General features: G+C 44.7%; 1 protein-coding gene across 1 annotated transcript in view; it reads right to left on the bottom strand.

The window, feature by feature from the left end:
• Positions 1–25,196, bottom strand: part of kif14 (kinesin family member 14) — a gene marked incomplete at both ends in the record, with an annotated part of 47,570 nt that overhangs the window by 3,754 nt on the left and 18,620 nt on the right. Inside the window, 12 exons of the mRNA XM_083768041.1 lie at positions 1,727–1,801; positions 5,145–5,267; positions 6,454–6,606; positions 8,075–8,262; positions 9,164–9,406; positions 11,366–11,466; positions 14,436–14,533; positions 15,422–15,566; positions 16,447–16,540; positions 19,038–19,179; positions 22,041–22,124; positions 24,818–24,965. Of these exons, the coding sequence (XP_083624167.1) occupies positions 1,727–1,801; positions 5,145–5,267; positions 6,454–6,606; positions 8,075–8,262; positions 9,164–9,406; positions 11,366–11,466; positions 14,436–14,533; positions 15,422–15,566; positions 16,447–16,540; positions 19,038–19,179; positions 22,041–22,124; positions 24,818–24,965 (1,594 nt within the window). The remainder of the gene's footprint in view (positions 1–1,726; positions 1,802–5,144; positions 5,268–6,453; positions 6,607–8,074; positions 8,263–9,163; positions 9,407–11,365; positions 11,467–14,435; positions 14,534–15,421; positions 15,567–16,446; positions 16,541–19,037; positions 19,180–22,040; positions 22,125–24,817; positions 24,966–25,196) is intronic.

Here is a 25,196-nt window from a genome sequence, read left to right as displayed (position 1 = left end):
GAGACTAGAGAGCAACTGCACGTAGGGTAGGTTAGATAGCCCGAATGGTCATTGCAGCGAGAGACAAGCAAGCAGCGGCATGAACAAAATACCAGAAACAAATAGACCAGTCATTCCCCAATAGTGTGGGGGGACATTCAGACCCAAATGACCCACTCTGCGGCGCCTATGACCCGACAGCAACAATCTGGCACAAGATGCATATTCTACCGCACTTTATTTCCATGTTGGCCACTTGGCCATGCTCCTTATGCATATTATTATTATTATTTTTTTAAGATATTTTTTTGCAGCTTACGCCTTTATTGATTTTTTAAGGGATAGAAAGTAGGCTGACAGGAAACGGGAGAGAGATGGGTGGATGACATGCGGTAAAGGCCGTGTCGGGTCCGGGAGTCGAACCCGCGGCACACCGCGACTGGATCACCAGTCCGGTGCCCAGACCGGATCACCAGTCCGGTGCCCAGACCGTTACGCTACGGCCTGGGCCTCCTCCTTATGCATATTTGACATTGTATATTTGCCATCACGTTTTCCATTTTGTCTGTAAAACATTCACCCAAAGTCAAATGACACAAAGAAAAAACACTACACCCGACAAAGTTAAAAGCTACTGGAAACACTCAAACCACAATTCTCATTTCTCACCAACTGCACACAACACTCAGCAGCCCTGTCAGAAACCAATTAAGACATAAGCAGCCAATAAGTCACTTTCTTCCAAACCCTTTTGTTGTCTCAACGACAATGACATTGTGTGGGTGGTGAAAACCCCCCCAGAGGTTATTGTCCTTCGGGCGGTCGGTGACGTGACGATGAGCATCCCTAGCAAAGCGTTGTCGTTTTGTGTGGTTTAAGATAACGGCAAGCAAGCGTGTTCAGGGTGACTGATGGCAACACGTTCATTATCTGAACGGTGGCCCAAGGGGAGACTGGGGGGGAGATAAGCCAAGAGGACATTGGGTTCCAACAGCAGCCATTAACGATGACTGGCAGCTTTAACAGGCCTGCTGGGATGGTGACGATGAATAGCATTTTAGTGTCACAATGAGAGATGTGGTTTTTTAATGCCGTGTACTGTATGAGGGTATTCCATATATATATATATTTTTTAAAGATATTTTTTATTGATTTTTGAAGGGACAGACAGTAGGCTGACAGGAAACGGGAGAGCTGGGGGATGACATGCAGTAAAGGCCGTGTCGGGTCCGGGAGTCGAACCCGTGGCACACTGCGACTGGATTACCACCCGGTGCCCAGACCGTTACGCTACGGCCTGGGCCGGTATTCCATATATTGATGCAATGTATTTGAGTGGCGATAGGACACAATTTGAGTTACGTACACACACACGAGAAGCTGGACATAGGAGGGGCTAACAAACACATGCCATTGATAATGAATGGACAATTTTGAGTGTTTGTGTAAACGCAAACGTTGCGTAACACAAACATTGATGATGAAGGCGAGGACGCAAATTGTGATTGGCTGGAATGAGATGTACGATAAGAGCGCCCCTCACTTCACATGGGTGTGCTTTATAATAATATAAATACATATGCTTTTATTGACAAATCTGTATGAACGTATGGCAGCTGGAGCTGAGGATTAATACCTGTATAGTAAATAGATTCCCTTTGGGGATTAATAAAGTATACAGTATCTTATGCATAATTTCAGAACGTGTTGATGTGGGCTTGTGGTTCTACTGACTGCTGTAGCTTACCGACATGTGACAGTGGATGTATTGCTGAAGAGCACAGGCCAAGTCTACGGTCTGGGACTTCAGATTGTGCAGGACCTGCAAAAATGGAGATGGTACAGCAATACGAGTTAACACACTCAAGATCTACTTCCATTTGTTTGTATGCAGAAATGTTTCCATCCCTGTGTAAAGTGTGTATGTGATTGATTGAATTATTAGCAGGGTGTTTGACCGTACAACTACCTGTACTGTTAAAGGTTATGCTAAAAGGAGGACACAAAAAGCCCCAGGGGTCTTATTTCCATTGTGGTCTAGTTGCATTATTGATTAATACAATACATCAGAGGAAGGAGGGGAAAGTGGGGCAGCAGATAAACGCTACTACCAAGGAGTTAAACTATGCATTTTGAACGTCAACATTATGGTGGCAGCATAGTAGAATACATTTTTAGTAGGGCCGGGACTAATTGCGATTAATTTAGATTAATTAACTACAGAAAAATTAATCGCGATTAACTACAGAAAAATTAATCGCACCTTTTTTTTCACAGCAGAACGTTTCTCACTGGGCGCTTTTCTATAGTACTGAAAACTGGAAATAATAAAAAGTCACCCCATTTTGTGTTGCCTAGAACTGGAGGTCTGACAAAAAACAGTAACAATATGAAGTAAGTACAGCTTTGTGATGTCACTGAGATGTACTTGTTACTGTTACTAATTTTCTTTCAGACCTCCAGTTCTAGGCAACACGGAATGGGGTGACTTTTTATATTTCAACAACAGGTATATTAATGACAGTAAAATGTTGAAAATGAGTGGTATCCTGTAGTCACTATTCATTGATTCACTGGGATACCAAAAAACATAAAAAAAAAGGTTTCTCGCTGTTCTCGGGTTGAATATTGATATGCGATTAAAATGTGATTAATCTAGATTAATTAATCGCAAAGCCTCTGATTAATTAGATTAATTTTTTTAATCGAGTCCCAGCTCTAATTTTTAGCCAAGTTTGAACCGAATTTTAGGGGAGGGGGGGAGAGGGTCAGTTTATCTCTCCCCCGTTGGCATAACACCATGATATTAACCCATTGTCTAGCATCAAATGTTGGATGAGTGAGAACTTTCTCAAGCTAAATGAGGATAAGACAGAAGTTATCATAATCGGTTCTAGTGAGCAGAAAGAATCAATATCAATCAATAATAAGCAGACTTGGCAACCTGACTGTAGAAAGTAACAGTACAGTAAAGAACCTGGGGGTTATTATTGAATTCTGAATTGAATTTTAATTCACACATTAATCATGTTACCAAGATTGCCTTTTTTCACCTTAGAAATATTGCACGAATCAGAGCCTATAGAGCACCGAAGTCTGACGTCACTTTCAGTAGAGGGCGCCAGTCCCCAGGTTCATGTATTTGTTTAGTTGCATAGAAATCCCCATTGAGGCGATTTTAGATCGCCTCATATAACAACTGTGTTTGAAAAATAAACATGTCACCCCGGCCGCTTCACTCATATGGATATGAAGAATCAACTGACTGAGAGAAAACGCTAATGTTACTGCTGCTGAATTAGTTAGATTTTCGCTAGAAGCAGACTGTATCGTTTGCAACAGTCAGTCACTCATATATGATACAGAGACACCTCCCTGACAATAACGCAGAGACAGCTTGTTTATTTTTGGACCACAACGCTTATAGTAGACGATATTAAGATCACCCCATGTTATTCTCCATAGAGAAATTACTTCCACGAACCAGGGGAATCGTCGGGATGAGCGAGTTGAGCGAAGTCAGGACTTCGGTGCTCTATTTGTCCTTGGACGATGCAAAAACGCTAATCCACGCCTTTGTTTTTTCTCGGCTTGATTACTGCAATGTACTTTTTTCAGGACTGCCTAAGAAAACAACTGACAGATTGCAACTTGACTCCAAAATGCAGCAGCCAGAGTTTTAACTAGAACTAGATGAGAGAACATATTACTCCAGTTTTGGCATCACTACACTGGCTTCCGGTTGTTTTTAGGATTGATTTTAAAATTATTTTACTTGTCTATAAAGCTCTCAATGGTCTCGCACCTTCCTACCTACATGACTGCCTGCCTAAATATGTCCCAAACCGCCTGCTAAGGTCTTCCACTGCTGGCCTGCTCGCTTTGCCTAAAAAAATGGCAACAAAAAAATACGGGGAAGCAGCTTTTTGCTTCTACGGGCCGTCGGCATGGAACAAGCTCCCACTGTACCTTCGTCAGGCAGCCTCTGTAGACATTTTTTTAAAGCTCAGCTCAAGACCCACTTCTACAACATTGCTTTTTTTTTTTTTTAAGATATTTTTTTGCGGCTTACGCCTTTATTGATTTTTTAAGGGATAGAAAGTAGGCCGACAGGAAACGGGAGAGAGATGGGGGGATGACATGCGGTAAAGGCCGTGTCGGGTCCGGGAGTCGAACCCGCGGCACACCGCGACTGGATCACCAGTCCGGTGCCCAGACCGTTACGCTACGGCCTGGGCCTACAACATTGCTTTTAATTTATCTTTTATTTTTTGTTATTCATGTCCTCACTGTATTGCATTACTGCTTGTTTTTTAATGTCATTTCCTTGCTTTTCTTTTATTCTCCATTGTTCTGTAAAGCACTTTGAGCTGCATTTCATGTCATGAAAGGTGCTATACAAATAAAGTTTTTTTTTCTTTTTTTTTTATCCCACGATTTTGTAACCCAGTTTTCTTTTCACCCAGTGCCAATTATCTAATGTAATCCTGGGCGCTACACTTCCTCTGCTAACCTGGGGGGGCAGCGGACTGACCTCATGCCTCCTTCTATGCATGAGGAGTCCAAGCTGCTTCTTTTCACCTGACAGAGGGGAATTTCCCCGGCCGGACGTAGCGCGTGGAAGGGACACGTTATTCCGACCAGTTCCTTTCCCGGCTGGCCAGGGGGAGGTAGTTTTGGAGACCAGGATTACGGCATGTTTTTGTGAGGGTATCTACCCTAGGGGACACAGGGAGAACATGCAAACTCCACACAGAACAACACAACACAAATAAAGTTTTATTATTATTTAGGCCAGACGTTGAAATTAAAAAAAAATCTTCAAAATCCTTATAGTTTTCTGAAAAACCTTATGTTTCTTTATGTTTGTGGTTCTCAATATTTGACGTCAAGAACCCCAAAAATTATATGTTCTTCCAGGGACCTCCCCAGAAGCAAAGATGTTAGTTAAAATGTTCACTCTGTAATATATTCAAAGATTTTAGGCACATTTTCATGATTTTTCAAAAATAGCAGAGCTACAAGTTCATAGCGCGGCACTCGGTGCCGCGCTATGAGCTTGTAGGTCTGCTATTTTTCAATAGTTATAACACCAAAAAGGGTTCCCGACCAAAATGGGTTAATGTATGGAGCATGACAGTCCCCAGATCATTGTCATCACTTACCGGGTTCCTTGGATACAACAGCTGGGTTTCCCTCAGCATGTCATTGTTGATAATAAGCCCCTCCTTCAGAAGGGACTGGACACCCTTATTGGTCCCCTCCAGTAGTGACGTGGCCACTGACAGCTGAAAATAAGCAATCACAACTGTAAATGTGAAGCACTTTATCTAAGAAACGTATTGAATATGCCAGCAATAGACATTCTAGGAGTGTTAATCCAACTAAGATTTTTTTACAATTCAATCCCTACTTGCATGTCATAGGTTTAAAAAAGGCTGATCTACAAGCTCAAGTGTCGCATTGTGACCTTGGGTGAGCTTGTAGATCTGCTATGTCACTATTTTTGCACGCCAGTGCCGTTTCGTAAAGTATGTGGCACGACACTGCTATGTGTAAAGTTTGGTACATTTTTATAAAGAGCTGGGGAGATGGGAGGACACCATCTACTAACAATGACTCACATATCAGAATATAGTTCTTTAAACAATAAGTTGTTTAAGAAATCACTTACCATTCATATAAACATTAGTATTTAGGGGTATGCTTTCTAATTCTTCCATCTACTAGCTAACCAGGAAATCTACCACCACACCTAAACTGGCTGCACAGCATCTTCAGATCGTCCTTAACTAAATACAATTCTGAGCACAGGGAGGGCATTGAAACGTTTCTCTGCAGCAGATTCTCGCTAAATAAAGCTCCAAAGTTAATTCATGTTGCAGGTGGTGGAGGGCATTAGCGTTTCTCCCAGTCTTATTTGCACAGGAGTAGAGAAGTAGGCCTTAATGATTTAATGAACATTTTGATCCAGACAAAGTTCTGCTAACCCACCATCCTGTGGACAACAGCAGCAAAGGGTCAACCGGTCCATGAAGTGCAAATTATGACTAATTTAGTGGCTTTGGTTAGATATGTTGCATTCTTATGCCCACTGAGCACCTCTCAGAGAGACATTTCCATGTTAACAGAGAAGTTCATACCCAGCATGTTAAAAAAGAAATGGTCTGGGAATTTAGTAGCCGTCTTAATGAGAGGTTGTAGAGCATAATATGAGTCCCTGGTGTACTTATACAGTCCACAAAAAAATAAAATCATACATGCCGTTTTAACATTCAGTTCAATAAATCCCCCCCCCCCCCCCCCCCCCACCCCACCATCTCTAACCCCTAACCCTTGCTCTGCCACGAGACTCTAATATTCCATTCTCCCGCATTATGGAACGGGGGCCGGTCGAGTGCTGATTACAAGGGGCCCCTGAGCCCCCTCGCATGTACAGACGAGCTGCTGCTGTGCAATTAATGGGGGAGTTACCTTGCCCGTGGCCCATGTGCCGAGCGCCGCAGTGTTCAGCGCGGTGCCCGTCATCGCTGCCAGCTGGCACAGCGCCCGCAGAGCGCCGTCCAGCGTCTGACCGCTCTTCCTCTGGGCCTCCGTCACCATGGACGAGATCTCAGACTCGCAGCCCTGGGACGGGGAAAGGGTCAGGTAGGTTCATTTAACCCCTTCTGACCGGGCACCCATTTTGGTGTCGGCATCATGTTATGCTTTAGCTATTGAAAAATAGCAGATCTACAAGCTCGTATCGCGCCACCGAGTGGCGCGATATGAGCTTGTAGGTCTGCTATTTTTTGAAAAATCGAAGAACGACATTTTTAGAATCTGATCTCAGGTCAGAATGGGTTAATCAGACCAGTGTGTGTCCAGTGGAAAACTCGTATGAATCTGATCTCAGGTCAGAATGGGTTAACGGTGTGAGCGACTTCAACACTGAGGCGGAAGGGAAAAAAAAAAAAAAAGGAAAAACGCACTGTACTGTATATGTAGTACCGAAACGGGTGATTTAAAAATCAGACGCCAGATCGATAACTAGCAGCAATACCCAACAAAATGGTTGACATTGATTGAAGTGGGCAAGTGCACAAATTATAACATCGAGAAACTGGAGTGAAGGTGGGAGTAGGAAAAAAATAAATATACGGTATATAGCAAAATTGCTTACAACAAAAAAATAATAAAAGTATTCAGTGTTTAGGTGCGGAGGCTTTTGAAGAATTCTTATATAAATATATGATCAATTATAATATACACACAGTATATTCATGTTCTGTTAGGGGCTCAAGGTTGACAATTCCCTGCACGCGGACATTTCCATACTGGCGGCTCCAAGAAACCGCTCACAGCTACGACCCGTCAATCAATTTTGTGCATTCTGATTAGACGCCGGTCGCTCACGTGGCAAAACGGGGCTTAAATCGAAACACCCCCTCCCCGTTTCAGGTGTTTTCATGGTTTTGTAATCATCCGAGGGGAGGGGGAGGGGAGGGGGAGGCACCACCAGTTGCTGTCCTTGCACAGATGTCGATACAGTCCTAGTGTGTGATCATTTCATTGAGCCAGATTGCACTGATTTGCGACTGCAGAGCTTCTACATAGATTCCCCATTTAATTGGTATAATTTCATTTTCCCTTAACTTCTGTCAAGACTGTCAGTGTGATTCATGCTTAAAAAAAAGAAGCATTGAAGAATTTACCACATTCAACCTGGCATCTGTATATATTTATTTTGTAGATCGCCTAACATTTCCATGTTACAAAAGTATGGTTGCCCTTCACTTCCATTAATTAATTTAGACAGTCCATGTATAGGACACCTACTGGCCCATGATGTCAGTAAGGTTATTTGAAGCAGATGTTGTACTGGATTGATTTAGATGCACAACCATCTTTATTGTAGTCTGGATATCAATATCAATGACCTCTGTGTCAGGGGAGACATTAACAATTACGTACTGTAGCCTAAACGTTTGTCATTTAGTATATTTGAGGCATGTTATTTATTCGATGCATCTTACTTATTATTATTATTATCGTTGATACAGTACATGTTTTACTGACAAATATTGTGTGCTGTACAATGAAGTTGTGTTTTTACCTGAATGAGAAGCTGAAAAAAGCCTCCCATCTTCTTCACCTGCCTGCGGAGGTCCTCACAGACGGTGTAGAGATGGCCATAGGAGGGTCTGACGGCAGCCAGCCACTGCATGCTGACAAACACTGCCCTCTCCATGGCCGAGGTGGCTTTGACCAGCTGGGTCTGGGCCTCCGGGTTACACACGAACACTGTGGGAGAAAAGTCACTCTTTAAAACCCATTCTGACCTGGGAACGATTCTATAAATGTCTTCTACATCCTGACAGTTTTCTGAAAAATCGATGTTTCTATGTCAAGTCGTTCTTTGATTTTTTCTAAAATAGCAGACCTACAAGCTCGTAGCGCGCCACTCTGTGGCGCGCTACGAGCTTGTAGATCTGCCGCACAAAATGGGTTAAGCAGTGTGCCATAGTAGAGTTGCAGTCGGATGGAAACCTCACGTCCAAGAGTATCAACATTAGCCGATCTACAAGCTCAAATGAGCCACAATGACACATTTTGAGCTTGTAGATTAACATTTTTGCAACTTTATGACACGAGTATAAAGAAGTAGGGCATTCATTTTGTGTTTTGGGGGTAAGGGAGTACAATTGGAGATAAGAGGTGGTACAGGTATTGAACATTTTCAATTAGTTTTGTAGATTGTTCTAGGATAGTAACAGTAGAAATAGGATTGTTTCATTGCTTTTTGATGAACAAAAGCACCCTCTAGTGGTGTGGGTAGAAATGATTCCTCCTCACTCTTGTAATCAAACCTTTTTTTGTGTTGATAGATAAAAGCTTTCCTTTTTTTTAACACAGTTTGACATTTTTACTATTGATCAAATTCATGTCAGATCCTGCGTCTAGGTGCGACATGACCTTTGATCAGATCTAAACGTCTCAACAGAAGAGCAGGGAGACAAAATGCAACCCCCCCAATGGTATAAGTAACATACTCCAATTGTAACATACACTACTATACAGATTGAACACATTTTATTCCTAACACATTACATAATGCCGCTTTAATGTTGCAAATTGAATAAACATCCACAAATTGGACACTGGAGTATTTCGTTGACATGGATGTGGAAAGGTCAAATCCCACCGTTCTCCTGGCTGTCCTCATCCAGAGCGTCGTACAGCTCAGCCATGCGGCGGACGGCGGCGTACACCGTGCACAGGTCTGACGCCAGTCTGTCGGCCACGCTCTCCTCTGGCCGGCCGCCGCTGCTGCTGCTGCAACGCAGACGCGACAGCGTCTGGCCAATGAGCTCCTTGCAAATGCCTGGCAGGGCGGAGTCTGAGGAGCTGGGGTGGATGGAAGGGGGTTTGGACACGCCCATCAGACCTGAGAGGGGAAATGGAATTTAGTGCATTTGCACATGGTTAAGAACGCATAAGGAGAAACCAAAACAAGATTCTTAAAAACCGCAGGGTACAACAGGGGGGGAAAAAACCAGGCCTTCCTAAAGAACTAAAAAATAATTCCAGCCATCGCTTTCATGGAATACGATTTGGATTAAAGCTCCCTTGTGAAGTAGTTCCATTAAGGCAGAGAAAGCACATTTTCACTTAACAGACGCACACTGGAGGTTTCCGTAGCTAAGAAAAACTGAATTGTGCCTGAAATGTTGTGAAATACTGCATTGCACGCCAATCAAAGCTGACCATCAAAGTGATTGTTGGCTTGTTTCTAGCTAGCCTACCCTGTATTCATTTCAGCCATTTTAACATTTACAGGCTAATCCCATCAGTGTCTCCCATGATTTTCCCTTTCAAAATGTTATTGCCCCTTTCCAAATTATGTTCTTGTCTGGGTTTTGTAAATGCTTGTTAGTGGTACTATATGCTAATGATTTTTTTGGAAAATGAGACAATTTTAAATTAACCCAAGACTACAAGTCTATGTTGTGTAGGAGTCTTATTTATGTAAAGATCAAATAACATCACCACTAGAAAATGTACAAAACTTTTCACTTTTCAGTTCAGGGGATGACATTAAGGGAAATAATGTTTTATGCATTCGTAAGCACAGACTACATTAAAGCAGTGTGCATGTCAGTTGCTGGCAGTCAACTGTGGAATTATCCTGACCGAATTGATTAAAGTTGTATAAATATCTCTCAGTTGAAGAAAATGTATAAAGAATAATTAGAGCTGAAGGGAATCTCTTTGTGCCACAAACGAGGGCAGTGCTCTCAGAAAGGACAATGTACTGTACCATAAACTCTTCTGAACGCCTGAACCCAAAGAAAATGCAGGAGCACACCATTCACTTTGATTTTCCCGCAGTAGTAAATTGCATAGTCGCGTGTAGTAGGGATGGGTCCGATTAATCGATTATCGTTGATAGGACCCGAAATCGATTATGAAAATTAATAAATCGGTTTTTGTTTTGTTTTTTTCAGTAAAAAAAAGAAAGAAAATCTGTTGGAAAGGCAATATTGTCATCCAAACAGGACAGGGCTATAGGCCTACCAAAGTGTGCCTGGGATGTGTCTGTGTAGCTGCATGACTGAGTGGAAATTGATTCCAATCAAGATACAGGTTTGGAGGATTTAGCAGGTGTTGGGAATTTACCTAATCAGGCCTAGGCTGGGGTTGCTATGGTGATCAATTGGATCAACAGTGGTCCAGGGACCACCAGTGGTCCTCATTTAAAAGATGGAGTTAGTAACCAAATGGACCCTTATTAACTCTCAAGAGTTACAATTATTGTTAATCAACTACATCAGGGGTTGCCAAACCTTTTTGACTTAGGTACCCCCCCCCCCAAAAAAAAAAAACGATTAATCGATTAATCGTTAATATTGAATTATACAAATCGATTTTCATTTTGTTCGCATTTACACATCCCTAGCGTGTAGATTGGCCATTCACCATAATAGTCCAGGCACCATGCATCATTTGAATCATTTCCATGGTGTCCACTGTTCAGAACACCATACCAATGCACAAATAAAATAGTACCGTCATTTTATGACTTTGGCATCAATCCAAGATGTCCACCAAATAGACACATTTCCATAGCTAGGATCCTTATAAGTTGTTCCGGACACCTCGTAGGAATGACGTACAATGAACAATTAAAAATAAACAAACATGTAATCACAAGACAATACCCAGGATAAGCACAAAAGCCTAATGAAACACTCGTTTCCAGACAGTGAGGAGCTGTTGAGAACATGGATGGATAGAATGCATGTGCTGCAATGCATTAAAACTCTGGATGAATATAATGTGTTCGGATGAATGTGTTGTGATGTACAGTATGAGTTATAAATGTGTTGTGATCATGTGATATTACCAGCAGAGTACGAGGAGCTATTGAGTAGACTCTGGATGGGATGAACTCTGATCTCATACAGACGACCGGAGATCCTCCTGCTCTTCAACAGGCTCCTACTCCTGGTAAACAGAAGAGGTCACATCTTGATATTGTAATTTGTAAGGGTATCGCACGAAGAGCAAAAATTACATTACATTACATTTAATGACAAGTTCTGCATTAGCTCATGCAGGGTGTGTTCTGGACATGAAAGGTATGGATTGCAGGTTTAATTCATACTTGCTCACTGAATGCTTGTCATCTTTAGTCAGAGTAGAACTTCTACAGAGTGGAAAGATTCAGTGATTTGCTCAAGGACATGTGGCCGTGGATCAGCATACCTCCCAGCCTTACGGTGGGTTGGTATATTATTTTAACATGAATGCTAAACATCATAAATGTACTGATAAAACTGACTTAACTAGCAGCCAACACCAGACCAGCTTGAAATAGTAGATCGGCTATTTTCAGCAAGTGTAAAAACAGTCATTACAACGGCATCAAGGCCCGCCAAAACACATTTTTAGTCAATCAACTGTAGATTTAGTCTACTAAAATCTTATGATATTTAGTCGACTAAAACTAGACTAACACGAAGATATTCCAGGTGACTAAAATGTGACTAAAACTAAATGAAAACCATTCAAGAGACTATGATGATTGATGGCTAAAAGTAAAATCAAATTTTGCTGCCAAAAACAACAGTGCCATGAACCCAGACAGGTTAACAGTAGTCCATGAACCCAGACAGGTTAACAGTAGTCAAGTGTCTGCATCTCTCGAGCCCTGGAACGAACAGCAATCGAACAGGGAGGGAAGAGAGCCAAGTAGTCTGTCCCCGTGTAAAGCCAGTAACACTGCACTGAACATAGGAGGTACTGGTGTTAGAAAGGGACGACCCTTTTGACAAGGGTTTAATCTTAAACATTGCATTATGAAACCTGCTACAGTTCCTTGCTGTGGCGTTATGGCAAGTTGCCAATGTGGCATCTTATAAGACTAATAAGGTAAGACGTTGATCACGGTGGGTTGGTATATTTTAACATGAATGCTAAACTCATAATGTACTGATAAAACTGACTCAACTAGCGGCCAACACGAGACCAGCTTGAAATAGTGACTCACATAAGTCACATTACCACTGTAGGTACAATAAGACATTTGATCCAGGGGAATATGGCCACTGGCCCAGTGAGAGAGTTAGCCAGCTTTACGGCATGGTTCAATGGAGGCGTTTGAAAGGGAAGCACTGAGGCCATGCCATGTTTCATTTGGCTATCCCCAGCATCACCAAGAGCCCCATAAAAAAACATGTCCCACAAGAATAAATAAGTAAGGTGGGAATGCCGTCTAGCGGTTCCGTTTTTGCAGTACATGTAAATGGTACAACGTAAGTTGGTTTGACTCAAAAGGGTTTATTCTGTATGGCTGCTCTGGAGACACATACACGCTTTATGAATTAAATGCCTTCCGTATCTTATCAATCTTTGTCACGACGAGCCCAAAATGAACATTTTCACCTACGTATGATACAATGCCCAAAATGGGCATGCCAGTGTTTAATAGTTTAAAAGTGATACTTCACTTTCACCTTCTAATGCGCAGGGGGCGGTTACTTTTCAATTATTCGCTTTAAAAAAAAAGAATCTATATCTATACACCCATCATGACGACTGTAGCTGGTGATCGTTTTGTGAAGTAAACCGGTTATTTTCGGCTAGTCTAATTTCCCCACCGCCTCTCTTTGTAAAGCATATGCCTTCCTGACCCACTCAGCCTTTACACATAATGTGACCAGATTTGACTGAGAGACTGCCATCGCACTAAACATGAGGGGGGGGGGGGGGGGGGTTGGGGGGGATACAAGGGGGAGGGGGGATACAAAAGGGAAACATTGTGGGTTTTACAAACTTTCATTCAGAAAGAAAATGTGTCGAAGGCCCAAATATGTGCCATGCAGTAAATCACACCGCTGGAAATATCAATAGAGGCCAAGTCGTCCAAAATGTTTAACAAAGATGAATTTCCACGTTCCGTCCGACAGCATTTGGGCTTTCCACAGTCCTCCCATCATCCCGGGCACATTGTTCACAGTAACAGGATGCCAGAGCTCATTTGGCACAATTTTCTGGAACACAATATTTTTCTGTATAGAAATCCCACATCTGAGGCCTAGTACTGAGTCACTGAGTGTCTTCCTTTAACCCATTCTGACCTGAGATCAGATTCATACAAGGTTTCCGCCGGACACACACTGGTCTGATGAACCCATTCTGACCTGAGATCAGATTCTAAAAAATGTCAGTCGTTCTTCGATTTTTCAAAAATAGCAGACCTACAAGCTCGTATCGCGCCACTCGGTGGCGCGATACGAGCTTGTAGATCTGCTATTTTTAAATAGCTAAAGCATGACGTGATGCTGACACCAAAATGGGTGCCCGGTCAGAATGGGTTAAAATAAATTTCTGAAAACCTCAGAAACTCAATATGCCGAGGACTATATCATTTTATTGCCTCTTTTTCCATGCCATTTCCATGTATGCCTTTTTTGTTGTTGTTCCAATTCGTTTTATTTTGGTGGCATTTGTTTTTAACTTATGTTTGGTACTTCATTTATAAAACCTCGTTTCAAAAAGCACTTTAAACATGAATTAAAGTTTACCATTATTGGACTAAAAAGTAGTTGTTCTCAGCCACTCACAGTTGTGCTAATTGGAGACTAATGAAGCTCAAATTCAGTCAGTAAGACCAACTTCTCAATTCTCCCTCCTCTAAGTGCAACCAGGGAGCTGGTGAATACAATTGAATTAATAGAAAGCTTGCTGTAGTCTGAAGTTCAGAATGAACTAAACTTGTAGAACAGATGTAGAGGCAGTACAACAGCCAAAGTGTGCAAGCAACTTGTGGTTTTGGTTTTGTATTCACCTGCCATTCTCATCCAGAGACCTGTATTGGGTTTTGACTGGCGTAACCGAATCTCAATGCAAATACAGTATGGATGGAAGGGAGAGATGGATGAAAAGAGAGGGCGGGAGGACAGGATAATTACCTTCGGCGTGAGAACGACGAGGCGGCGGAGTCTGGTAGATCTTGCTCCCACTCATCATCCGGGCAGTAAAACACCTCGTCATCTTTGGAGGAGTCCCCCTGAGCAAAGGTAAAATAAAATACTGCTCATTCACGTCAACTTAATCAGAAAAGTGGGTAAAACGCCGGGGAGCTGAGCTCCCTGCCCTGTCAGAGACAGCCCAGGAGATCGGACATTACACTGCATTGGTAATTTGGTATGTCAAATTCCCCATCAGCACGACAGAGGAACAAGACACTGGATGGTTGGTGTAAAGTTCAGCTCCGACAACATAAGTGACAGGCTGTGTAGAGCTCATCCAAGACAGGTCAAATCACAATTCACTGTGGACAGTGATTCAGTGTGATGAATGCCTACACATGACGGGCCGCCTGGGAATCGGAAAGGAGATCGCCCGAAACACTTACAGGGGTCGCATCCGATTTGCCATTTTTGGCAGCTTGATTTGTGTAGAGTGAAATGAGAGCGTACCAAATGTGCTCTTTACCGGTCTGTTATATCAAGTACAAAAGGTCATTACACACTGGCGAATTAGCGACGAGATATATTCGTGCGAATAATTCGCATTTAAAAAAAACCAATTGAAGTCCATGCAAGCTTCCACATCAGTGGCGAATGTGCGAAAATGCGACCGTTTTCGCTTTTATTTGTTCGCTCTGGTGTCGTATTTTGCAGAGATTCGCAGGCGAACTGCAACATGCAATATTTCGCATTTTCAGATCGCTTATTCGCATCGCGTCGCTAATTCGCCTTAAGGGACCTTAAGGGTTTAAAGTGCTACTGAATTTGCAGCTCAACAAAAGCCAATTCATCGTAGTGTATGAAGGAGGACAATTTCACAACATATTTTAATCTCTGCGCCAACATAATTGTGAGTGTTTGGTTTCTTACTTAAACTATGATTAATAATATTTATCGTCCCATCCCTAGCTGCTATGTTTGCCTACCTGCTCCTGCTCCCTCATGGAAGCCAAGTTGTTCTGGAACTTCTCCTGGCTCCAGAAGGTGGAGATCCGCAGCTTGGTGTTTTGGACTCTAACCTGCTGCCCATCGCCCTGCTCCACGTTTCCCATCTCAGAGCTCAGAGAATGCCTAAGAAAGAGGAACGGAAACTTCTAAATGAGGTTGTTCATACTATATGTATAGATTAAGACTCCATTTTATTTCCATAATGCTTGAATAATGAGTCCTCATCACATCAGCACCATTTTAATGTGCCTTTAACAATGTATTAAAACATGCCTACAGCGTTAATGTGCATATAATCAAATAATTATAATATCGTCTGGTGGAAGGTGGAAACCTTTTATGTCCAAAACTGCTACTTTTCAAATTCATAAATTCATAACGGGCCGATTCGCAACACGATTGGAGCTTGCAGATACTTCTGTGACGCTGTAGTTAGTGTAGTATGTATGGTCAAGTATAGGGTATTAACCAAAACAAAATAAAAAAGGTTAAACATGGAGGTGTTCTGCCCGAGAGAAACGATACAATAGAATGTACAGTAGAAGAGCGACAGTACATTTGTACAACCGTGGGAGTTACACTGATTTCACTTTAACCCATTTTGGGCGGGAACCCCTTTGTGTCATAATTTAGCTATTGACAAATATCAGACCTACAAGCTCGTAGCGCGACACTCGGTGGCGTGCTATGAGCTTGTAGATCTGCTATTTTGATAGATTTTGAAAAATCATAAAAATGCGGCACAAATCTTTGAATATATATTCTTTCAGAGCGAATGTTTTTAACTCTATGGTTGTGAAAAGTAGTCAAGTGTCTGCATCTCTCGAGCCCTGGAACGAACAGCAATCGAACAGGGAGGGAAGAGAGCCAAGTAGTCTGTCCCCGTGTAAAGCCAGTAACACTGCACTGAACATAGGAGGTACTGGTGTTAGAAAGGGACGACCCTTTTGACAAGGGTTTAATCTTAAACATTGCATTAATGGTCTAAATGGGTTAACTGTACCTGCTGAACAGCGTGTTTTTCTTCAGTTTGGTGCTGATTTTGTTTGCCTCCTCGATCATCAGGGACAGCTTCATGACGCCCCACTGCGAAGGACCTACAGCACAAACCAAGCACCTCATCACCATCTCAAACAAACTTTGTCTTCGCTGTACCAGAAGTACCAGATGGGTGGAGTTTAAGGGCAATAGACATAAGCGTGGTTCCCTTTTCCAGAAGGTGGAACTCTCGTCTTCTGTTCCAGATCAGTTTCTCATGGCTTCACTTGATTGGCCGAGCAGCAGAAACACATGACACTTAGCGCTGCTCAATTAATCAGAAAAAAATATCAACTAGAAAAAGTGCCCTTCTGGGCACAGGTCTCCACCAGGATGAGCAGATGTGAAGAATTCCAGGCAAAGGTTTTTCCTTGGCCTCTAGGGAGTTGGCATACAAAGTTATCCACAGATCCGTGCAGTTGGAGGTAAAAACACTTTTCGGCCAGTTATAGCGCCACCTTGAGGCTGAGTTGAAATTGTTCATGTGGCATTTCGTCCTCGGCCTAGTGGGAATGTGGGTGCACAATTTCACGGAAATCACGCGATGTGTTCATGATTTGCAGCATTTTGTTTGAAACTGAGCACTCCTATGAACTTTGGAAGCCAATCTTAACCAATCAGGATGGAGTCTGAGAAATCTGAAAGACCGGTTTCGTTAAATGGCTCTAGAGAGACTGTGTACCAATTTGCGTGATGTTTGGACAAAATCTGTAGGTGTACTGTGCAAAAACTTGTTTTGAACAAAGTTATCCACAGATTGAAAACTGTAGGAGCCAATCGTGGCCAATCAGGATGGAATATGAGAAATCAAACAAACCTGTCTTGATCACATGACTATGGAGATCATGTGTACCGATTTGCGTGAAATTTGGATAAAATCTGAAGGAGTAATAATAGAAAATGTGTTTTACATATGTCGGCCTCCTGGTGGCGCTATAAAGAGCAGATGTGAAAAATTCCAGGCAAAGGTTTTTCCTTGGCCTCTAGGGAGTTGGCATACAAAGTTATCCACAGATCCGTGCAGTTAGAGGTAAAAACAGTTTTCGGCCAGTTATAGCGCCACCTTGAGGCTGAGTTGAAATTGTTCATGTGGCATTTCGTCCTCTGCCTAGTGGGAATGTGGGTGCACAATTTCACGGAAATCACGCAATGTGTTCATGATTTGCAGCATTTTGTTTGAAACTGAGCACTCCTGTGAACTTTGGAAGCCAATCTTAACCAATGAGGATGGAGTGTGAGAAATCTGAAAGACCGGTTTCGTTGAATGGCTCTAGAGAGACTGTGTACAAATTTGCGTGATGTTTGGACAAAATCTGTAGGTGTACTGTGCAAAAACTTGTTTTGCACAAAGCGGCCTCTTGGTGGCGCCGTTCTGGAAAGTTTGTGGCAGAGGTTCATCGTTGGCATCCAGGGAGTGTGTGTGCAAAATTTGGCATCGACCGGGTTAACGGTGGCCGAGATTAGCTGCTCACGGACACACGGACGGACACACGGACGGACGGACGGAGTGCAAAACATACTCTCCCCCCATGCCTTCGTCCTGGTGGAGACAATCAGCGATCCGGTTTGATATCAATAATAAAGCTTATCAGACGGAACATTACGCCAGAAGCAGTTGCCGGTTGGATTCCTTCTGGCGGAACGTTCGTCACAAGCAGTTAAACCGTTAAGAGGTTTAGGTCAAGCACTTTGATGTCAGTTTTGTTGTCAGTTTAAAGCCACAGCAGTTGGCTCCAGGTGCAACATTTTGAATGTAGTGATGTTTAGACAAATGTTCATGGAAAAAATGAGAATCGTGATCTATATTCTTGTGGAAGAAAATAGACATTCACATTTGAGCAACAATCATGCAGAACTAATGACACCTATATGGGTTTCCTCAAATCAAATTAATCTATTAGATACTGATCCGGAAATGCACAGAGACTATGCCACAAAACAAGCTGGTGGCACTCCCCTGGGAACTACGGGTGGTTTTCTCTGCCGTTAATGAATCGCTATTAGAGGTACCCCGACGTACAAAACAGCAGCCAATGTGGCATCTTATCTCATTCATGAATTGACAGAGTTCGGTTCATGTGAAGCATAGCAGATGTATGAAAGTAGTCAAGTGTCTGCATCTCTCGAGCCCTGGAACGAACAGCAATCGAACAGGGAGGGAAGAGAGCAAAGTATTCTGTCCCCGTGTAAAGCCAGTAACACTGCACTGAACATAGGAGGTACTGGTGTTAGAAAGGGACGACCCTTTTGACAAGGGTTTAATCTTAAACATGGCTTTATGAAACCTTCTACAGTTCCTTGCTGTGGCGTTATGGCAAAGTTGCCTGGAACATTATAGCGGCACCCCAACGTACAAACCAGCAGCCAATGTGGCATCTTATAAGACTAATAAGGTCAAACCCTTTGACCCACATTGACCCACATCTTATCAGACTAATAAGGTCAAACCCTTTGACCCACATTGCGTTGCAAAACTCCACCCAACAAATTCCCCAAGCAAGCAGGGACAAAAAAAACCCAAATAAAAACCTTTGTACTAAATGCTATTGCACGTACGTCTCTCATTCTTGGCAGGAGTTTGATTCTCCCGCAGAGCCTTCTTCTTCTGCATCTCCTCCAGCTCCCGGGCCACCTTCCTCTTCTCCTCCTCCAGAGCCTCCATGATCTTAGTCTGGTGCAGCCTGTGGTCCTCCATGGCCTGGGGGGGGGGGGGGAACGTACACACCACATTAAAACACATGATCTTAGTCTGGTGCAGCCTGTGGTCCTCCATGGCCTGGGGGGGGGGGGACGTACACACCACATTAAAACACATGATCTTAGTCTGGTGCAGCCTGTGGTCCTCCATGGCCTGGGGGGGGGGGGGGAACGTACACACCACATTAAAACACATGATCTTAGTCTGGTGCAGCCTGTGGTCCTCCATGGCCTGGGGGGGGGGGGACGTACACACCACATTAAAACACATGATCTTAGTCTGGTGCAGCCTGTGGTCCTCCATGGCCTGGGGGGGGGACGTACACACCACATTAAAACACATGATCTTAGTCTGGTGCAGCCTGTGGTCCTCCATGGCCTGGGGGGGGGGGGGAACGTACACACCACATTAAAACACATGATCTTAGTCTGGTGCAGCCTGTGGTCCTCCATGGCCTGGGGGGGGAACGTACACACCACATTAAAACACATGATCTTAGTCTGGTGCAGCCTGTGGTCCTCTATGGCCTGGGGGGGGGGGGGGGGAACGTACACACCACATTAAAACACATGATCTTAGTCTGGTGCAGCCTGTGGTCCTCCATGGCCTGGGGGGGGGGGGGGGGGACGTACACACCACATTAAAACACATGATCTTAGTCTGGTGCAGCCTGTGGTCCTCCATGGCCTGGGGGGGGGGGGGGGGGACGTACACACCACATTAAAACACATGATCTTAGTCTGGTGCAGCCTGTGGTCCTCTATGGCCTGGGGGGGGGGGAACGTACACACCACATTAAAACACATGATCTTAGTCTGGTGCAGCCTGTGGTCCTCCATGGCCTGGGGGGGGGGGAACTTACACACCACATTAAAACACATGATCTTAGTCTGGTGCAGCCTGTGGTCCTCTAAGGCCTGGGGGGGGGGGAACTTACACACCACATTAAAACACATGATCTTAGTCTGGTGCAGCCTGTGGTCCTCTAAGGCCTGGGGGGGGAACGTACACACCACATTAAAACACATGATCTTAGTCTGGTGCAGCCTGTGGTCCTCTAAGGCCTGGGGGGGGGGGAACGTACACACCACATTAAAACACATGATCTTAGTCTGGTGCAGCCTGTGGTCCTCTATGGCCTGGGGGGGGAACGTACACACCACATTAAAACACATGATCTTAGTCTGGTGCAGCCTGTGGTCCTCTAAGGCCTGGGGGGGGGGGAACTTACACACCACATTAAAACACATGATCTTAGTCTGGTGCAGCCTGTGGTCCTCTATGGCCTGGGGGGGGGGGGGGGGGGGGGGGAACGTACACACCACATTAAAACACATGATCTTAGTCTGGTGCAGCCTGTGGTCCTCTATGGCCTGGGGGGGGGAACGTACACACCACATTAAAACACATGATCTTAGTCTGGTGCAGCCTGTGGTCCTCCATGGCCTGGGGGGGGGGGGGAACGTACACACCACATTAAAACACATGATCTTAGTCTGGTGCAGCCTGTGGTCCTCTAAGGCCTGGGGGGGGAACGTACACACCACATTAACCCATTCTGACCTTAGATCAGATTCATACGAGGTTTCCGCTGGACACACACTGGTCTGATTAAACCCATTCTGACCTGAGATCAGATTGTAGAAATGTCAGTCGTTCTTCGATTCTTTAAAAAATAGAAGACCTACAAGCTTGTATCGCGCCACTCGGTGGCGCGATATGAGCTTGTAGATCTGCTATTTTTCAATAGCTAAAGCATAACATGATGCTGACACCAAAATGGGTGCCCGGTCAGAATGGGTTAACACACAATCAGATGGGACAAGCGCGGCAGGCCCCTTCATTAAAAAATACTCTCACTGACTGACCACTTATGCATATGTATTTGCTTAAACCTCTCAACGTCCCGTTAGATCACCAGAAATCATGAAGGCGAGAACTTGAAGGGGAAGTAATTTAGTAGTCAGAAAAAATCCAGGGTTTTCCCCATTACCTAAGTCCAGAGGACCCAGATGGGGGGGGGGAATATGTGTCAATTGCTGATTGAAATATCATGCAGAGAATGGATATAAGATTAATATGCAAGCAAGCAAGTAGGCAAGCTAAATTCTCTTCTGCAGAAATGGTAAGGCTGTTCCTTTCCTCAATTATTTGGTTTGTTGATTTGGCATACTGAGATGTTGATCTACTATTGGCTGAAGGACCCTCTTTTTCCCCAGTTTCTTTAAGGTTTATATTGAAATGTAATCGCAGTAGTGCAGTGCAATATGTTAAGGGCCAACAATAAGGTCCAAATGTTATTGGATAGGTCAATTATGCACTGCTAGAGTGTGCCTCCATGTCATTTAAAGTATGTGACTATATGTGTCACATATTATGGATATACATATATTCATCTCAAACAGTTTTGCATAACTCTAAAATACTAATGTAATGGTACTAACAAGCGTGTGGCAGTCTAGACTAGAAGCTAGAATGAAATTTAGTTAAGAGACCCAAGGAGTGAACTAGGTCAAGTTCACTCAGCTTACTGACCCAGAAAGACACATTTAAACAAGTTGGAAGCATTCATGAATTGACAGAGTTCAGTTCATGTGAAGCATAGCAGATGTATGAAAGCCCATGAACCCAGACAGGTTGTTAACAGTAGTCAAGTGTCTGCATCTCTCGAGCCCTGGAACGAACAGCAATCGAACAGGGAGGGAAGAGAGCAAAGTAGTCTGTCCCCGTGTAAAGCCAGTAACACTGCACTGAACATAGGAGGTACTGGTGTTAGAAAGGGACGACCCTTTTGACAAGGGTTTAATCTTAAACATTGCTTTATGAAACCTTCTACAGTTCATCTAGGGGAGGGTCCTGACCTGAGCCTCCATGTGCAAGCGCAAGTGTTTCTTCTGGGTGTCCACAGCCTGCTCCAAATGCTTCTTGTCGGTTCTTGCCTCGGCCTAGTGGGAAGGAGTGCAAAATGTCATCTAAATTGCTTGTTACGTTCATATTTTGAGGCATGCTTAGTCAGTTTTGAGCTTGTTCAAAACTGACCAATCCTGCAAACTTTGAAAGGCAATCTTAACCAATCGGGATGGAATATGGTAAATGACAGATCCGTGTTGATCACGTGACTATAGAGATGGTGTACCGATCTACGTGGTGTATGGATAAAATGTGTACGAGTAATATAAACAAATGTGCAAAACTGCCTTCAGCCTGGTGGCGACAACATGTACTCTCCTCCATGCCTTCAGCCTGGTGGCGACAACATGTACTCTCAACCATGCCTTCAGCCTGGTGGAGACAACATGTACTCTCAACCATGCCTTCAGCCTGGTGGCGACAACATGTACTCTCAACCATGCCTTCAGCCTGGTGGAGACAACATGTACTCTCCTCCATGCCTTCAGCCTGGTGGAGACAACATGTACTCTCCTCCATGCCTTCAGCCTGGTGGAGACAACATGTACTCTTCCCCCATGCCTTCAGCCTGGTGGAGACAACATGTACTCTCAACCATGCCTTCAGCCTGGTGGAGACAACATGTACTCTCAACCATGCCTTCAGCCTGGTGGAGACAACATGTACTCTCAACCATGCCTTCAGCCTGGTGGAGACAACATGTACTCTCCACCATGCCTTCAGCCTGGTGGAGACAACATGTACTCTTCCCCCATGCCTTCAGCCTGGTGGAGATGACATGTACTCTCCCCCCTGCCTTCAGCCTGGTGGAGACAACATGTACTCTCCCCCCTGCCTTCAGCCTGGTGGAGACAACATGTCCTCTCCCCCCTGCCTTCAGCCTGGTGGAGACAACATGTACTCTTCCCCCCTGCCTTCAGCCTGGTGGAGACAACATGTACTCTCAACCATGCCTTCAGCCTGGTGGAGACAACATGTCCTCTCCCCCATGCCTTCAGCCTGGTGGAGACAACATGTACTCTTCCCCCATGCCTTCAGCCTGGTGGAGACAACATGTACTCTTCCCCCATGCCTTCAGCCTGGTGGAGACAACATGTCCTCTCCCCCATGCCTTCAGCCTGGTGGAGACAACATGTACTCTCCCCCATGCCTTCAGCCTGGTGGAGACAACATGTACTCTCAACCATGCCTTCAGCCTGGTGGAGACAACATGTACTCTTCCCCCATGCCTTCAGCCTGGTGGAGACGACATGTACTCTCCCCCATGCCTTCAGCCTGGTGGAGACAACATGTACTCTTCCCCCTGCCTTCAGCCTGGTGGAGACAACATGTACTCTTCCACCATGCCTTCAGCCTGGTGGAGACAACATGTACTCTTCCCCCATGCCTTCAGCCTGGTGGAGACGACATGTACTCTTCCCCCATGCCTTCAGCCTGGTGGAGACAACATGTACTCTTCCCCCATGCCTTCAGCCTGGTGGAGACGACATGTACTCTTCCCCCTGCCTTCAGCCTGGTGGAGACAACATGTACTCTTCCCCCATGCCTTCAGCCTGGTGGAGACAACATGTACTCTCAACCATGCCTTCAGCCTGGTGGAGACAACATGTACTCTCAACCATGCCTTCAGCCTGGTGGAGACAACATGTACTCTCAACCATGCCTTCAGCCTGGTGGAGACAACATGTACTCTTCCCCCATGCCTTCAGCCTGGTGGAGACAACATGTACTCTCAACCATGCCTTCAGCCTGGTGGAGACAACATGTACTCTCAACCATGCCTTCAGCCTGGTGGAGACAACATGTACTCTTCCCCCATGCCTTCAGCCTGGTGGAGACAACATGTACTCTCAACCATGCCTTCAGCCTGGTGGAGACAACATGTACTCTCAACCATGCCTTCAGCCTGGTGGAGACAACATGTACTCTCCCCCATGCCTTCAGCCTGGTGGAGACAACATGTACTCTCAACCATGCCTTCAGCCTGGTGGAGACAACATGTACTCTCCTCCATGCCTTCAGCCTGGTGGAGACAACATGTCCTCTCCCCCATGCCTTCAGCCTGGTGGAGACGACATGTACTCTTCCCCCATGCCTTCAGCCTGGTGGAGACAACATGTACTCTTCCCCCATGCCTTCAGCCTGGTGGAGACAACATGTACTCTCCTCCATGCCTTCAGCCTGGTGGAGACAACATGTACTCTTCCCCCATGCCTTCAGCCTGGTGGAGACAACATGTACTCTCAACCATGCCTTCAGCCTGGTGGAGACAACATGTACTCTCCCCCATGCCTTCAGCCTGGTGGAGACAACATGTACTCTCAACCATGCCTTCAGCCTGGTGGAGACAACATGTACTCTCCTCCATGCCTTCAGCCTGGTGGAGACAACATGTCCTCTCCCCCATGCCTTCAGCCTGGTGGAGACGACATGTACTCTTCCCCCATGCCTTCAGCCTGGTGGAGACAACATGTACTCTTCCCCCATGCCTTCAGCCTGGTGGAGACAACATGTACTCTCCTCCATGCCTTCAGCCTGGTGGAGACAACATGTACTCTCCTCCATGCCTTCAGCCTGGTGGAGACACAAATCTAACTAGTGCAGTGCTCGTTAGAGGAGCGTGGCCGTTTCTCGAATGAAAAGTTCTCAAGATGAGCGAAGAACAAACGGACAGAGACATTGCATTTATTGATAGATTCATGGAGAAATGGTGGGGTGGGCGACGCACCAGTTCAGTCTCCAAAGACTTTATGCAGGATTCATATTGACGCCTCTGCTCCTGCAGCTCCTGTTGAGCCACCTCCTTGGCCATCTGAATGCCCTGCATCATCTCCTGTTTGGCCTTCACCTGGGCCTCCTCCATCTCTGCCTCCAGCCTGGAGAGACACACGCACGGAATAAAGCAAAATAAAGACTGAAAATGTAATAATGATGATGTTTTAGGGCAACCTAAATAGTAATAACTAATGACCAAACTTAGCCGATCTACAAGCTCACAGCATGTCGCGCTGCGACATGTTGTGAGCTTGTAGATCGGCCATTTTCAGTGCACAACATGCTTTCACAGAAAACACGCTGGAGTCTAAGGAATCCACTGAAATCAGACA

This window comes from Protomyctophum parallelum (assembly GCF_964188405.1).
Source record: "Protomyctophum parallelum genome assembly, chromosome: 6".
NCBI classification, from domain to species: domain Eukaryota; kingdom Metazoa; phylum Chordata; class Actinopteri; order Myctophiformes; family Myctophidae; genus Protomyctophum; species Protomyctophum parallelum.
Note: the sequence above shows the minus strand (reverse complement) of the source record. Positions and strands in the feature narration are given on the sequence as shown.